Below are 17,373 nucleotides of genomic sequence, written 5' to 3'. Positions count from 1 at the left end.
TAATGGCAACGCAAAGACGTCACCAGGGTGTCTGTTGAATATACTGGAAGGTCAGATAATCGAGACTGTACTGTACTTATGAACTGTGTGGTGTAATCCATTTTGAACTATTTTGGAAAAAGTGGAATAGAAATGTGAAATTACATTTGTCATAAACAGATGAAAATTAAGAAACTGATACTTGATTGGGTGCTAGTCTTGTTTAGCTTCCTCTGTAACAGTGCAGCGAACAATGACTTGGAGAAGAGTACACCAGAGCCAGATCAGCAGGATTTTATGTGTGGGACCATTTGCTACTGACATTCTAAGAGCAGGCATAGAAAGTGTCTGTTTGCAGCCCCAACATCCCCTCACACTCTCAGTGTACCTGTCCACCTGTCTGATACCTATACCTATTGTATCATTTCTTCTGCCTGAAACTCCCCAAACCTGAGATGTCCTGTCTGTCTAAATTAGATTGTAAGCTCTTTTGAGCAGGGTCCGACTGTTGACTTTTAAATATACAGCGCTGCATATGCCTTTCAGCGCTGTAGAAATGATAAATAGTAGGAGCAGTGTACCTGGCTCACCCCTGTCCTGCCTGTCAGTTTCCAGGTCATGAGAGGTGTCTTCTTGCACTGCTTTCATGAAAAGTTTTGCCAGGGTGTTGGATTTGATCAGGTAGGGTCGATGCAGCTCCCAGATAATCCCCAGACACTCCAGAGAAATTTCTGAAATAGGAAGAAACTGGTCTTTTATATCACATCCTATATCTCTGCTGCTGGACCAAGGAAATCTACTGTATTTTTCGCTCCATAAGACGCACCTGACCATAAGATGTACCCTAAATTTAAAGGAGAAAACAAGGAAAAAAACATTTGGAAACAAATTCTCCCTGCCAGGCTCTGTACCCAACCCTATACTCCTTGTCAGGCTCTGTACCCTGTCCCACTGCACTGCCCTGTCCTGTAACCTGCCCCTCAGTACCTTTTTTAACCCCCCTCTCTTTTTTATAGTACAACATTTTTTTATTGGTTTCCAAAATAAATTACAAACAGGGTATAGTCCAAAACAGAAACAAGTCCCAAACAAAACTGGAACAATAATCAAGAATATCACAGCATGAACCCCCCCCCCCCCTCCTAGAGCAGGGAGCAACCTCCAGTATGCAGAACAATGAAACAAAAATTAAAAACAAACTTTTTTAACCCCCATCCCTTTTTAAAACACCCCTGTCCCATAGTGAAGATATAAATTTTTAACATCTCGCCCCCCCCCCCCCCAGTTGGGCCTTTTAAAAACACCCCCATCCCTTTTTAAAACACCCCTGTCCCATAGTGAAGATATAAATTTTTAACATCTCGCCCCCCCCCCAGTTGGGCCTTTTAAAAACACCCCCAGTACCTTTTTTAACCCTCGTCTCTTTTTAAAACACCTCCCGTCCTGTACCTCTTCAAATATCTACCCTTTGATTGGTGGTCCAGCGGTGCATTGGCTGGCAGGTGTGAGCCCTCCACCCGCCTGCCTGGGCCCGCGCCGCCTCTTCCTGTCCCGTCCCTCCTTAAGCATCTCCCATTGCCTGGTGGTCTAGCGGTATGTCAGCGCCGCCCTCTGAATGGTGCTTTCATTGTAGGCCGGCAGGCGCGAGCTTTCCGCCCGCCTGCCTGGGCCAGCGCCAGCGCCATTCTCCGAATGGTGCTTTCAGTTCTTGTGTGCCCTCTGAAACACCATTCAGAGGGCAGCACTGACACCGCTGGACCACCAGGCAATGGGAGACGTTTAAGGAGGTATGGAACAGGGCGGGAAGAGGCGCGGGCCCAGGCAGGTGGGCGGAGGGCTCGCGCCTGTCGGCTGATGCACCGCTGGACCACCAGGCAATGGAGATTTGAAGAGGGACAGGACTGGGCGGGGGTGTTTTAAAAAGGTATTGGAGGTGTTTTTAAAAGGCCCAACCAGGGTTTTTAAAAAAAATTTATATCTTCACTGCATACGACGCACCAACATTTCCACCCACTTTTGGGTGGAAAAAAGTGTATCTTATGGAACGAAAAATACGGTAACTACTATGAAGGGTAGTCAGCACTCATCTTTCTCCAGATAATTAGTCCTGTGTTTACCTCACAGCCTGCCTTTCTTGGGAAATGCAATAAGCAATGTCCCCAGGCTTCTGTGATCCCAAGGCCCAGGGAGAAACTGTAGAATTAGCCTGTTATCCCAGGACAAGCAGGCAGCATATTCCCACATATGGGTGACGTCAGCAACGGAGCCCCGTAGCGGACAGCCTCGAAAGCAAACTTGCTTGAAGATCTCAAACTTTCGAGTGCTGCATTGCGCATGCGCGCGTGCCTTCCCGCCCGAACTAGGGGGCGCATCTCCTGTGAGGATCCTCAGTTCAACGTTTTCCGCGGAGCTGAGAAGACTTGTCGACTTAGTTCCCGTAGCGTTGTGCCTTCTCTTCACCGCGGCTGATTAGTTTTTATTTCTGTTCGGTCGCTGTGTTTCTTTTTGTTTCTAATTTAAAAAAAAAAAAAAAAAAGTAAAACTTTTTAGTTTTTGTTTATTTGCGTCGGGTTGGGAGATTGAGGCCTAGGCCTCTCTCCCTCGTTCTCGACACGGACTTTGTCCTTTCTATGTCCCGGCCTGTTACCGGGTTCAAACGGTGTTATCAGTGTGGCAGGACTATTTCCATAACTGACCCCCATAGTCGGTGTATGCTCTGCTTGGGGACGACTCATCGTCCCGAAGACTGCCTTCGCTGCCTCACTCTTCAACCTTGTGCCTTTAAGCGCCGCTGCGACAGGTTCTTCGAGCTTTTCCCTCGAATGGAGCCAGAAAAAGCGGTAGACTCGACCGAGGCATCTGTAAAACCCTCCACTTCGGGACAAGCCTCGAGTACGAAGACTTCGACTTCGCCTACTCTGCAGGCCTCGGTCTCGAAGACCTCCGGGTCCTCGGCCTAGAAGGCCTCCTTGGTGTCCTCGAAGCCTGGACTGGGGGGTAAGTCTCCTGCTTCCTTTTCAGGTACCAATCCTAAGAAGCCAACGGAGTCTAGTACCTCGCAACCTGGGGCTCCAGGTTCGACTCCGTCTTCGAGACCGTCCTCCAAACGTGCTTCCAAATCGAGGGAATACTCTCCTCCGAGGTCGCCCTCAATGGAACGCACGAGGCCTCCCGTGACTCCGAGTCCCTTGGTCTCTGTCCCTATGTTTGAGGACATGCTCAAGTCAATTTTGACCACGCAAATTTCCTCAATCGTGGCACAATTGGTCCCGACCTCGACCTTGTCTTCACAGGTCCAGCCTGAGCAACAGTCTCTGCCTCGTCGGCGGTCACCTCGCCGCAGGTCTCGATCTCGAGTCTCTTCCTCGGACTCTTCGCCTGACCGAGCCTCTAAGCGGTCTTTACCTCGATCGAAGCACCGCTCTAAGTCTTCGAAGGTCCTTTCCTCGAGGAGCTTGAGGCCTTCAGATTCTTCGAAGCACATGCCTCGCTCTCGAAGTACTGTTGCCTCCTCTGTTTCATCGAGGCATTCTAGGTCGAGGACCCCACCTTCGAGGCTTTTGCCTCGGGAGCTGTCTCCTTTAGCGAAACCTCGTACTCCGCGCACTTCTCCGTCTCGGAGTCTTAAGCGGAAACATTCTACCACACCGCCTCTAACTGGTAATGCAGCATCCTCTGTTACCTTATGTCTCGGTTCGTAGCCAGTTTCCCAGTATTCCCGCGAGGCCTCCCCATCTTTTTCAGTGGTGCCTCGCTCTCGCTCTGCCTCTCCTCAAGAAGCCTCTACATCGAAGTCTTCCTCCTTTGCAAAGTTTGTCTTCGACATGGGCCAAGCTCTTAACATCGACTTACATTCAGATTCGAAGTACACACCTGAGTATTTGGCGGATATGGAACTTTCCCATCCTCCCAAAGAAACTTTGCGTCTGCCCATGACACCTGTGTTAAAGCAGACTTTTCTGCGGAATATGGAGACTCCATACTCTGTGACAGCGATCCCATCTAAGTTGGAGTCTCGTTATCGTACTGTGCCTTGCAAGGGGTTTGAGAAATCACAACTTTCTCACCAATCTTTAGTAGTGGAATCATCCCTGAAGAAAGCTCATCCTTCTAAGGTGTCTGCCACAGTTCCACCAGGGCGTGAAGGTCGCACCATGGATAAATTTGGGCGAAGACTTTATCAAAATTCGATGATGACTAACCGAATTCTAAATTATAACTATGTCTTCACTTCATATTTTAATTATTTTTTGAAGCAGTTGTCATCCTTTTGCCCAGAGAACGCCTTGCTGAGTATAAACAAATTATTCAATCTCTCTCACAATTGCGTCTCTTCATGTTGCAGACATCTTATGATGCATTTGAACTTTCTTCTCGGGTATCGGCGTTCGCAGTGGCCATGCGACGTCTGGCCTGGCTCAGAATAGTGGACATGGATCCCAATTTACAAGATCGGTTAGCAAATCTACCGTGCCAGGGCTCTGAGCTTTTTGATGACTCGATTGAGGCGGCTACTAAACGGCTCTCGGAGCATGAACGCTCTTTCGCCTCTCTTATTCGCCCTAAACCAAAACCTTCTACATCTAGGGCTTACAAGCCTCCGGCTCGTAGATATCCTATGAAGTCCACGCCAGCTTTTTCTAGGCCTCCACCTAGAAGGCCTCAACAATAGCGTCCTCAGAAGTCCCAGACGCCTGCTGCAACCAAACCCACTCCGTCTTTTTGACGGTCCAGTGGTGAGCATTCCAATCGCCTTGCATCCGAACTCCTCCCTGCCCATCGGAGGCCGCATTTCCCTTTTTCTATCTGTCTGGGAAACCATTACATCGGACCTCTGGGTCCTCACTGTCATCCGCGAGGGATACTCTCTACGACTCCTTCAGGTGCCTCCAGATCATCCTCCAGGAGAGTGTCTTTCCAGTCTCTCGCAACTCCCCCTTCTTCTTCGGGAGGCTCAGGCACTTCTTCGCCTTCGAGCTGTGGAGGAGATTCCTCCTTCTGAGCACAATCTAGGGTTTTACTCCAGATACTTCCTAGTTCCCAAAAAGACGGGGGATTTACGACCCATTCTGGATCTCCATGCTCTCAACAAATTTCTAGTCAAAGAGAAGTTTCGCATGCTCTCTCTTCCAGTTTTGTATTCTCTCATGGATCAGGGAGATTGGATGTGCTCACTGGACCTCAAAGAGGCTTATACTCACATTCCTGTCCATCCGAAATTTCGCAAATATCTCCTGTTCAAGGTGGGGAACCTTCATCTTCAATACAGGGTTCTTCCGTTTGGCTTGGCGACCTCCCCCAGGGTCTTTACCAAGTGTCTAGTCGTGGTAGCTGCAGCCCTCCGTGCTCGAGGCCTTCAGGTTTTTCCTTACCTCGACGATTGGCTTATCAAAGCCCCTTCTCTTCAAGGGGTTACTCAAGCGACCCTTCAGACTATTTCTTTTCTTCAAAGTCTGGGGTTTCATATCAACTTTCCAAAATCTCAACTGGTTCCAACTCAATCGATCCAATTTATTGGCGCAGTGTTGGACTCGGTTCACATGAGAGCTTTCCTTCCTCTCAATCGTCAAGAAACCCTCCTACACCTTTGTCATCGCGTAATTTCCATGTCGACTCTCACGGCTCGTCAAATGATGGTCCTCCTCGGGCATATGGCATCTACGGTACATGTGACTCCCTTTGCAAGACTACACCTTCGCATCCCTCAGTGGACCCTGGTGTCTCAGTGGCAACAGGGCCTGGATCCGCCTTCTCATCACATAGCGGTGACGCCTTTATTAAAGAAGTCTCTCCACTGGTGGATGCTCTCTTCCAATCTTTCCAGAGGTTTGCAGTTTCACCATCTTCCTCATCAGAAAGTACTCACAACAGATTCGTCTGAATATGCATGGGGAGCCCACATAGATGGTCTCCGTACGCAAGGGTTGTGGACCGCCACAGATCGTCGTTGTCACATCAATCTGTTGGAACTCAGAGCGATCTTTCTTGCTCTCAAAGCTTTTCTTCACCTCCTTCACGACCAAGTAGTCCTTGTTTGGACGGACAATCAAGTAGCGATGTATTATGTCAACAAACAGGGTGGGACGGACTCCCACTCCCTTTGTCAGGAAGCTCTGAGGTTGTGGCATTGGGTGATTTCTCACAACATCCTTCTCCGGGCTGTCTATATTCAGGGTCAACAGAATTGCCTTGCAGACAAATTGAGTCGTCTGCTTCTACCTCACGAGTGGACGCTCAACTCCCCTACACTTCGTCAAGTATTTGCTCGATGGGGAACTCCTCGGGTGGATCTCTTTGCGTCACCCAACAACTTCAAACTTCCTCTGTTTTGTTCCCGCATTTTCTCGCCCCTTCGTCTGGAGGCGGATGCTTTTCTTCTGGACTGGAGGGGTCAGTTTCTTTATGCATTCCCTCCATTCTCTCTAATTCTCAAAACTCTGGTCAAATTGAAGTCGGACCAGGCCACGATGATTCTCATAGCTCCCAGGTGGCCCCGACAACCTTGGTTCTCTCTTCTTCTTCAACTCAGCATCAGGGAACCTCTGCTCCTACCAGTTTTTCCTTCTCTGCTCACTCAGAGTCAGGGGTCTTTACTTCATCCCAACCTACAGTCTCTTCACTTGACGGCTTGGTTCCTTTCCACTTGACTGATCCTTCTCAATTTTCTCAGTCTGTTCAGGATGTCTTTCTGGCGTCCAGAAAACCGTCCACTCGTCAATGTTATGGTCATAAGTGGACCAGGTTCTCGGCTTGGTGTTCCACTCATAGTCTTCAACCGAAATCTTCCCCTTTGACTTCAGTTCTGGATTATTTGCTTCATTTATCTCAGTCTGGTCTTCAATCCACCTCTATTAGAGTTCATCTTAGTGCCATTGCTGATTTTCATCAACCTCTGGATGGGAAACCTCTCTCGGCACATCCTCTGGTTGCTCGTTTTATGAAGGGACTTTTCAATCTCCATCCACCAGTTAAACCGCCTCCTGTTGTTTGGGATCTTAATGTTGTTCTGGCTCAACTGATGAAACCTCCGTTTGAGCCTATTGACTTGTCTCATTTTAAATATCTTACTTGGAAAGTTGTTTTCTTGATTGCCCTCACTTCGGCTCGTCGAGTCAGTGAGTTGCAAGCTTTAGTCTCGGATCCGCCTTTCACAGTTTTTCACCATGATAAGGTGGTTCTACGTACACATCCAAAATTCTTACCTAAAGTAGTGTCTGATTTTCATATAAATCAATCTATTGTACTACCAGTATTTTTTCCTAAGCCGCATTCTCACCCTGGTGAGGCGTCTCTACATATTTTGGACTGTAAACGTGCGTTGGCGTTTTATCTTCAACGTACTCAACCTCACAGGACTTCTCCTCAACTTTTCCTTTCTTTTGATCCAAATAGGTTGGGCTGTCCTGTCTCGAAGCGTACCATCTCCAACTGGATGGCTGCTTGCATTTCTTTTTGCTATGCTCAGGCTGGTCTTCCTCTACAAGGTTGAGTGACGGGCCACAAAGTTAGAGCTATGGCGGCTTCTGTTGCGTTCCTCAAATCAACTCCTATTGAGGAAATTTGCAAAGCTGCTACTTGGTCCTCGGTTCACACTTTCACCTCTCATTACTGTCTGGATACTTTATCCAGGAGGGATGGCCATTTTGGCCAATCTGTTTTGCAAAATCTTTTTTCGTAATATGCCAACTTCCCTCCATCCCTTTCTATTTAGCTTGGAGGTCACCCATGTGTGGGAATATGCTGCATGCTTGTCCTGGGATAAAGCACAGTTACTTACCGTAACAGGTGTTATCCAGGGACAGCAGGCAGATATTCCCACAACCCACCCACCTCCCCTGGTTGGCTTCTTGGCTTGGTATCTGAACTGAGGATCCTCATAGGAGATGCGCCCCCTAGTTCGGGTGGGAAGGTACGCGCGCATGCGTGATGCAGCACTCGAAAGTTCGAGATCTTCAAGCAAGTTTGCTTTCGAGGCTGTCCGCTGCGGGGCTCCGTTGCTGACGTCACCCATGTGTGGGAATATCTGCCTGCTGTCCCTGGATAACACCTGTTACGGTAAGTAACTGTGCTTTATCGCTCATGTAGAACCTGCCTCACAAATTACTAAGTTAAAACTTGCCATCCAGGGCTAGGCCTGCCTCTAGGTAGACAAGGCATCTATCTAGGATAGCTGAATGGGGTGGGGCGATGCGGTTTTGATGTAGCAATGAGCAGCGTTTCAATTCTGCTCTGCACGGTGGAGGGCCTTTCAGGACAAGCTAATGCTCAAGTGCAACTGTCCTGCTCCCTCCAATGAGAAGTCTCATCAGTGGGGCAGGGTTCAGCAGCTGTTATGTAGGCCTGTGCTGAAAGACCTGCTGCTGAGCTGCTGCCATGTGCTCCGTTAGAAGCAAGGGGGGAGGAGGAGACATGCAGTACCTGTGTTTTTCAGTCTTGTGAGGAATCTCTCTTGGGTCTTAGGTGAAATGCATGTGTGAAGACAGAGAGTGTAAAAAACAAAAAGAATTGACCCCAAAATATTCACAAAGAAGAAAATTCAGAGAAAACCAAAAAAACTCTGTGGAGTGACGATGTTCCTAAATGGACTTTATTTGAAAGTATCTAAATTCCAAAGGTACACTAAAATCATCCACATAAAATAATTCCATCCACATAAAAGTAAATCATCCACATAAGAGCCTTAAAGGACCTAGTCCGCTAGGGATACAGGACCCAACACGGTCCGCGTTTCGACAAAAAGTCTTCTTCAGGGGTCCTATAAATAATGAGGGGTACATTAAGAATGCATGTAAGTTATGAATAGTAGTGGTGATAAGATGTGAGACCGTGAATGATATCTGACATGCAAAGAGTATGAAAGATATGTGATAAAGGACACAGTGATGTAAATGGCACTAATAAAAATGAGTTGGTGATAAATGTCATCAAAATGTGAAAACAGAAAATATTTGGATCTATGCAAAATGCAGAGTGAAGTGAAAAACTTAATTGTATTATAAAAATGGTGGACGTGCGAATGATCAGTGAATACTTGTGTTTAAACAAGCTAGAAAGACACAAAGGGAACTATATAGGACAAAAAAAGAATGAGGAATACATACCCTGGGGGTCCTATAAAGGTGAGTACGTGGGAAACGAAAATAATATTGAATTTAAAATTTCAGAAGTTAAAACCATATATAAAACTCTATACTACTGCCAAGTTTAAGATGAAACATATTAGCAAAGCCGTATAGAATGTTTTAAAGCCCAAAAACAGATACAGATGATAGAAAAAAGGGGGCCATGCAGTAAAAAAGAGGGGGTGAGATCTTCCGATAGAGGCTAAATTGAAAACCTAACAGGTCAAAAGCTGTGATTGAAAGAAAAACGGTGCGAAGGAGCCACAGAAAAGTGATAGTGGGGGATGGGCTGAGATGTATTTTTATATCTCTTATCTGTTTTTTTTAGTGTTATTTAGTAATGTGCAGCATGGTTCCTTTTAAATTCAATATTATTTTCGTTTCCCACGTACTCACCTTTATAGGACCCCCAGGGTATGTATTCCTCATTCTTTTTTTGTCCTATATAGTTCCCTTTGTGTCTTTCTAGCTTGTTTAAACACAAGTATTCACTGATCATTCGCACGTCCACCATTTTTATAATACAATTAAGTTTTTCACTTCACTCTGCATTTTGCATAGATCCAAATATTTTCTGTTTTCACATTTTTATGACACTTATCACCAACTCATTTTTATTAGTGCCATTTACATCACTGTGTCCTTTATCACATATCTTTCATACTCTTTGCATGTCAGATATCATTCACGGTCTCACATCTTATCACCACTACTATTCATAACTTACATGCATTCTTAATGTACCCCTCATTATTTATAGGACCCCTGAAGAAGACTTTTTGTCGAAACGCGGACCGTGTTGGATCCTGTATCCCTAGCGGACTAGGTCCTTTAAGGCTCTTATGTGGATGATTTTAGTGTACCAAGACAGAGAGTGTAACATCCTCTCTAGAGAATGACATGGGGACAAATTTGTCCCCGTCCCCACAGGAACTCAATTTCCCTGTCCTGTCTCGTCCCTTTGAGTTTTGTTGCTGTCCCTGCCCCATTCCTGTAAGCTCTGCCTTAACTGCACAAGACTCGAACACTTATGATTTTAAAGTATTTGAGGCTAGTTTAAATGAGGACGTAACTTGCAGGAATGGGGCAGGAACACGAAAGAACTCTTTGAGATGGGAAAATTAGTTCCCGCAGGGATGGGGAAAAATTTGTCCCCGTGTCATTCTCCAATCCTCCCCCCACCCAGTGTGTTGACTATAAGGCAAGGAAAAACTGCTAAGCTGTGGAGATTCTGGCTTAAGCTGCAGAGCTGCCAATGGGGCCAACCCGTTCAGCAGGAGATGGCTCCACCCCCACCCTGCTCCATTTATTGCTCCTATCCCTGCTCTTTGCTCCACTCATTCCTACATATTGCTGCGCGCAGCACTGCACATTGATCTGTCTTGGGCATAGCCGATTGGTAGCCAGAATCAAAACGAGTGGCCCTCCCCCAGCAGCAGCAAGAAATGCTTTACAAAAACGTCATCTCCTGCTGCCGCTCTTCCCGCGTGGGAAATCATGGCTGACCTACAGGAGTGCATGAGATGATCTGCAAAAGTGGGAGTGATGTGGCAGGTCTGAAGCTGGGATGAAGTACAGTGACAGCTCCCTAGCTGAAGCTAAACTTAAGGAGAGAGGTCCTGTTCATGAATACTTTACAGAGGGAGATTTGTTGTATGCTGGAAAGGATCCCAGGGTAGAGGTAGGGGTCTCATTGTAGCAATAAATTTGGAAGCCCAGTTCAAGGGACTAAGCTTATTCAGCACTTGTCAAACCCTAAATTAGTGGCATAGCCAGATATTGAATTCTGAGTGGGCCTCAACCAAAAGTGGCTGGGCACAAAAGTTTCTCTCCACCCCTACCCTTTCCTGTCCTCCTATGAGTTGTGGGGATTCCCAAGCCCCACCAGCTGAAGACTTCATCCTCTAGCAACCAGAAATCTTCAAGCTTGGCAAAAGGTTGCAGTGTTCCCAGCTCACCACTGCCATAACCTGCCACAGCACAAGCAGGCAACAGCTTTTGCCTCGCTGCCAATTGACTGTACCGGGGTGGGGCAGGCTGCAGCAGAGCAATGGGTGCAGTGGGGAGGGCTGGTGGCTAACCCTGAATCTCCTGTCGGCCCCTGTGGCAGCTCTTTGTACCTGGCTCTGTGCAATGGGAGATCAAATATCAGGCTCTTTGTAGCAGGAGGTCACTTACCAGGCTCCATGCCTTCGGTCAAACTCTTCGAATGGTAGCTGAAGATATCCTCTATAACCTGGTCACAGTACCAGGAATGCCGCCTCCACAGAGCAGGAGAAAGAAGGAGAAAGATGATGATTAAAGGTGTCTCTCACTACCCACCAGCTCCAGGCCCTAGTACAAAATAGTTTTCCCAATTTTTCCTAGGGATGTTCTCCCCCTTACCCTAGAACCCTCTCCATAGTGCTAAAGGCCACCTGTGCCACCCCTGTGGCCCTTTCAGCAGCTCTACTTCCTCCATAGCAATTGAAATTCAACCAGCAGTGGTCGGCGGTTTTTGGCCGTCATTGACGTTATCCATGTCTGGGCACCGGAATTAAATATCCAGTTTTATGTGGCCGGCTGTTCTGTACCCGGACCTTTTCTCCGACATCAGAATTTACGTCGAGGGTAAGGTTTCTGGGCTGGCAGCATGCAATCGCTGCACCCGCCTGGCCCTTCCCAGCAATTTGTTTCTTTGTAAAAAGCTGCTGTAGGGAGTGAAGTGCCACTGGGTCCTTGCTCATCCCTCGCTCTCGGTGCCGCGCTCTTGCTGCTTTAGACAGGAGTCCCCCTGCTGCCGCTGCTGCTTTGTGGACGTGTTCTCACAGTTGCAGCAGCGGGAGGTAATTAAAACCAGCAGGCGGGCGGGCAGGGGTGGAAGTGGGCGGGGGTGGAAGAGGACAGGCTGGAAGTCAGTGAGGGGAACATAGGAGGGAGGGAGGGAGGGAGGAAGGAACAATTGTTGGGCCTGAAGTGGTGGTGGGGAGATGACAAAGGCAGTGAAGGGAACATAGGAGGGAGGGAAGAAGGGACAATTGTTGGGCCTGAGGATAGAAGGAAGGAAAGAAATCACCAGACAACAAAGGTAGGAAAAATGATTTTATTTGCAATTTAGCAATTCAAATTTGTCAGTCTGGAGAATTTATATCTGCTGTCTATATTTTGCCCTATATTTATCTATTTTTCTATAGTTGTTACTGAGGTGGCATTGCATATTTTAAAAAGTCATCTGCCTTGACATCTTTGCCCTTTCCCTGCCCGCCCTGTACCCTGTCCCAGCCTACCACTAAACCACCAGAGGGGGAACAGGGTGCAGAGCCTGGCAGGGAGGGCGGACAGGGTACAGAGCCTGGCAATGAGTGTGGGGTTGGGTGCAGAGCTTGGCAGGTAGAATTTGGTTCAGTATGGTTTTTTTTTCTTGTTTTCCTCCTCTAAATTTAGGGTGCGTCTTATGGTCAGGTGCGTCTTATGGAGGGAAAAATACGGTAGGTGGGCCCTTAACCACATACAAGTGCCCACATAATAGCCAGCTTTCAGTTTAGCAGTCGGTCAGTGCTGATATTCTGTGGCATTAACTGGTTCAGAGGTACTGGATATCAGCAGGTAGCCGTACATAAGTGATTTGAGCACTTAGGAACCTCTCCTGGCCGGTTAAATTGCTTGGAATATTGACCCAATACAGTACATGTATGACTAGGGTTACCAGATATTCGGACTTACCTGGACATATCCTCTTTTTAGAGGACTTTTTGGGTGCCTGAATGGGTTTTGAAAGGTCACAGCTCAGAGTTGCGTCTGGAGGGCCTCCGAGCATGTGCAGATTTGACGTAACCAGTGATGTAGCGAGGGTAGGAGGTGCTCGGGGGTGGTGGCACCTTCCCTGACTCCACGCTACACTTGTGCCCACCCTTGCCTCATACTTAAAAAAAAATCTTCGCCAGCGTGACCAGCTTCTCTGGCCTGCTGCTCACGCCAGCATTAGCTTTCCCTCTGATGTCACTTCCTGACCCCATCAGGAAGTGATTTCAGAGGGGAGCCAGGCTGGCATGAGCAGCAGGCCAAGAAGTTGCTCGTGCTGAAGATTTAAAGAGGTATGAGGGGGAAGGGGGAAGAAAGGGGGGGGCGCAAGCATGGCCTGGGGGGGGGTTGGAGAGGTGCTGGCGCTCCCACCAAGACAATGTCTGGGGCAGTCCATCCCTCTGCCTCCCCCTTACAATGCCACTGGGTGCGATGGCATTACATTTGTGTGCATGCTCAAAGGCCTTCCAGACATGGCTTCAAGCTCAGAGAAGAGGAGGAAACTAGGTTTGTGTAGAAGTGGGGCTGGGATGGGACAGGACGAGGCAACATGTCCTCTCTTATTCCTTAAAAAATATGGTAACCCTAGGTATGACTAATATAAAACCTTGCAGTATTGCAAGCACCAACGGTCAATTTCGGTACACAGCATGTCCTTTTCGAGGACATGTCCGGGGATCCGGCTGGGTTTTGAAAAACTTCCTGTAAAAATCGGGTCATGAGGGGGGCGTCCGTGCCATGGGTCTGGATTTTCCTTCGAGAAAATCTGGTAACCCTAACACAGCATAGTCTAATTCCCCTTAGATGAACTGCAGGCCTAGGAGGGCAGCAAGCCATGTGCCTATCTCTATCTCTTCCTTAGACTGGGATAAACATTTCTAGGACTGTCCAGAACATTACACAAGAATCACATGTCATTTTCACTTTCAGTACACAGTTATTTGTATCTACTTTCTATGATGGAACAATATATGTATGTAATGCACGCCTTTTCCTAAACATGCCCCTGGGATCATATTGTCACAGGGCAGCTAAAGCGTGCACATCGTGGAAGACTTTTAGACACACTGAAAGAGGACAGTTTCCAAAAAGACAACTAAAGAGGGTAAAATGCTCTTCCCTAGTATGGGATCTGAAGAAATATTGGCATTACCTCTTTGGCATTGTTTGTTCCAAGCTGCTGCTGGCTTCTGATGGCACTATACAGGGTAGACTCATGGATTTTTCTTGCATCAGGGAAGGTAGACTACCCAGCTCGGAAGCGGAATCCTCACTCAGGGAACTCATAGAACCAGCTGCAAGACAAGAAAAGGACAGACCCCCCAGTCCATGAGGTGAATCCTCTAATCCAGTGTTTCTCAACTCAGTCCTGGAGTCCTCCGCTTGCCAGTCAGGTTTTCAGAATATCCACAATGAATTTGCATAAACTGGATTTACATGCACTGCCTCCTTTATATGCAAATTTATTTCAGGCATATTCATTGTGGATATCCTGAAAACCTGATTGGCAAGGGGGGGACTTCTAATCCACATAGGGCATTTCATTCTCTCTTGCTCTATGCATTGCTCTCTTTGTCAATGTTTAGCCTTGTGGTTGAGTCCAGCCTGTGAGTGGACAGTTATGAGGAATGTTCCAGGGAAAGTTAGGATGGAGACGCTGCTGCTTATTGACCCCCTGATAGGATTAGTACATGCTCCAAGAGAGATCGTGGTATCCCCAGAGCACCCCAATATCCTTTCTAGCACTGCCCAGACAGCACAGTAAGATTGTGTCTCCGGTGACGGGGAGAACCCTGTCACTAAAGAGTTAAGTAAGCTCAGCAAACCTGTTGCCAGTCCCAGAAGAATTCAGGGAGTGCCACTACAGAGGGACCCTGCAGTGAGGAACAGGATTCCTACAAGCATTCCCTATTATCCCTTTTATGAGAAGGGATAATAAAGCCCAGACCACAGGAATCGAAAAAATACAGCAGGCAAAAAAATGATTTACAATGTCCAATGTGACACGGACAAGAGGACATGGACTGAAGCTAAGGGGGGACAAGTCCAGGACAAATATCAGGAAGTTCTGCTTCACGCAACGAGTGGTGGACACCTGGAATGTTCTCCCAGAGGAGGTTATTGCGGAATCCACCGTTCTAGGATTTAAAAGCAAACTAGATGCACATCTCCTTACGAGAGGCATAGAGGGATATGGATGACTAAAATTACGCCAGGTGTACACCTGGCTGGGCGGATCACCAGACTTGATGGACCGCGTGCTGGTGCTGGTGGCGAGAGCAGGCAGCAGCTGTAGAGGAAGAGGTGGCTGGGAGGAGGAGGAGGTAACCAGAGGGAGGAAGCAAGAGCGAGGAGAGACCAGGAGGGGTTAGCGGCAGCGGGCAGTGGCGAGAGTAAGCTCCGCCCACCGCACCGCGTCATCTTCAGTCAGCGCCTGGACTCCCCCTTAATAGGAAGGAACCACGGAGCGTAGACACACAGGCCGCGTGCTGGTGCTGGTGGCGAGAGCAGGCAGCGGCTGTAGAGGAAGAGGTGGCTGGGAGGAGGAGGAGGTAACCAGAGGGAGGAAGCAAGAGCGAGGAGAGACCAGGAGGGGTTAGCGGCAGCGGGCAGTGGCGAGAGTAAGCTCCGCCCACCGCACCGCATCATCTTCATTCAGCGCCTGGACTCCCCCTTAATAAGAGGGGAGCCAACGACGCACAGCCGTTCGGCGTGTGGCAAAGGCGAGCGGCAAAGATGCTCGCCTTAGCGAGAGCGCCTTTGCGAAGAGCCTTAAGAAGAGCCTAATTAAATACGACAGGACACCTTAGGGTTGCAAGCAGACCTTTCTAGCCCATTAACTAACAGGCCAACACTATACTTATACCCCAATCCTTTAACCTCGCATATACTCTCACAGACTAACTTCTCTAACTTACAAACAAGCAGACAAGCCTATCTATCTATATAGCGGACCTTCACAGACACTCTATCTCTCATCCCCTCACACTAACTCACAGACAGACTCTTTCTAATTTTCTAACTCACAGACAGATTCCTCTAACAGACAGACTTTTTCTAATTTTCGAACTCATTTACAAACAGGCAGCTCCACGCGGCACAAGAGGGAAGAGAGCAGACTCTGTAGATCTCGATTACAACTGGAAAATGGCAGGGAGAACAAAAAGCGCCAAGACTACAATCAAGACCGGCACTCCAGTCACCGAGGGGACTCAGGAGGTGGTGACGGCCTACATACAGAAGGAGAAGGGCCCAGGTCGGTGGACAGAGGTCTCTGTGCAGACCGAGGCCATCCCCTTACAGTTCACTATTGTCTCTATGCAGACAGAGGAGGTGGGCCAGCTGGACGGAGATATTTTACAGGAACTAAGGAGTCTAAGGGAGGAGGTGAAGCGCTTGAGAAGCATCCGAGAGGATGAGGTGTTCATTGACGGGGGTCGTCCAGGAGCTGTCCCAAATCACCGAGCAGGCGCAAGACAAGTCTATCCCCGTGACGCCCAAACATTCAGCTTTGACACATTCAGCTTTGAAACCAACGATTGGGGTACAGGAATTGGCTGGAGACACTGATTCCTGGCAGCTGGTGACCTCCTCCACAGGTAAGCATAGGAGACCCATTCCCCCTTCTTCAATTTCTTCATCCTCTTCCTTTTCTTACCAACAGGGCAGTTTTACTTCAACCCCACTACTCACCCTGAAGAACAGATTCCAGATCTTACAGGAAGGAATGCGGACGAGGAACAGGATGAGGTCCAACTCGAGGCTCCAGTTCCGGGGACAACTGATCGACTCCCCCCGAAGAGGCGTAGAGTAGTTGTCATTGGGGACTCCATGCTGAGGGGCACTGAGGGACCAATCTGCAGACCGGATATGCAGTCAAGGGAAGTTTGCTGTCTACCTGGAGCCAAGATCCGAGATGTCACCGCCAGGACAAATGTCAGAAAGTTCTGCTTCACACAGCGAGTGGTGAATGCCTGGAACTCTCTCCCGGATAGGATGGTGGAGGAAACCACCATTCTAGGATTTAAGGGAAAATTGGACGCACATCTTCTTGCAGGACATATTGAGGGATACGAGTGAATAAGGTATTCGCAGGGTACACCTGGCTGAGCCTCCGCGTGTGCGGATCACCGGACTGGATGGACCCCAGGTCTGATCTGGTGCAGGCATTTCTTATGTTCTTATGTCTAGATAGACTTCTCACGCCCCAAGACCACTTCCCCATGCTTCTCATCCACGTCGGATAAATGACACTGCCAAGAACACCCCGGAGAATATACCTAGAGACTTTGGAGCCTTGGGTGAGAAGCTAAGGCGGACGGGAGCACAAGTGGTCTTCTCATCGATCCTCCCAGTTAGAGGCAAGGGAAGAGCCAGAGATGACGTATCCAGAGGACCAACGAGTGGCTACACAGATGGTGCAGGGAGATGAACTTCGGATTCCTGAACCATGGAGAAGCACTGCAGGGACTTCAGGGACCAGACGGACTCC

The 17,373-nt window shown here is 48.3% G+C and overlaps 1 protein-coding gene across 6 annotated transcripts in view; it reads right to left on the bottom strand.

The window, feature by feature from the left end:
- Positions 1–17,373, bottom strand: part of BTBD16 (BTB domain containing 16) — a 141,602-nt gene that overhangs the window by 106,743 nt on the left and 17,486 nt on the right. For 4 of the 6 annotated variants that reach the window (XM_033942722.1, XM_033942727.1, XM_033942728.1 and 1 more), the window contains exons 3-5: positions 14,035–14,176; positions 11,280–11,362; positions 561–710 (exon numbers count right to left, since the gene is read on the bottom strand). In XM_033942722.1, the coding sequence (XP_033798613.1) occupies positions 561–710; positions 11,280–11,362; positions 14,035–14,176 (375 nt within the window). The remainder of the gene's footprint in view (positions 1–560; positions 711–11,279; positions 11,363–14,034; positions 14,177–17,373) is intronic. The other 2 variants (XM_033942724.1, XM_033942725.1) reach the window with 1 other exon arrangement.

This window comes from Geotrypetes seraphini, chromosome 4 (assembly GCF_902459505.1).
Source record: "Geotrypetes seraphini chromosome 4, aGeoSer1.1, whole genome shotgun sequence".
In the NCBI taxonomy this organism is placed as follows: Eukaryota; Metazoa; Chordata; class Amphibia; order Gymnophiona; family Dermophiidae; genus Geotrypetes; species Geotrypetes seraphini.
The sequence above is the reverse complement of the archived record's forward strand: the minus strand, read 5'-3'. Positions and strand labels throughout refer to the sequence as shown.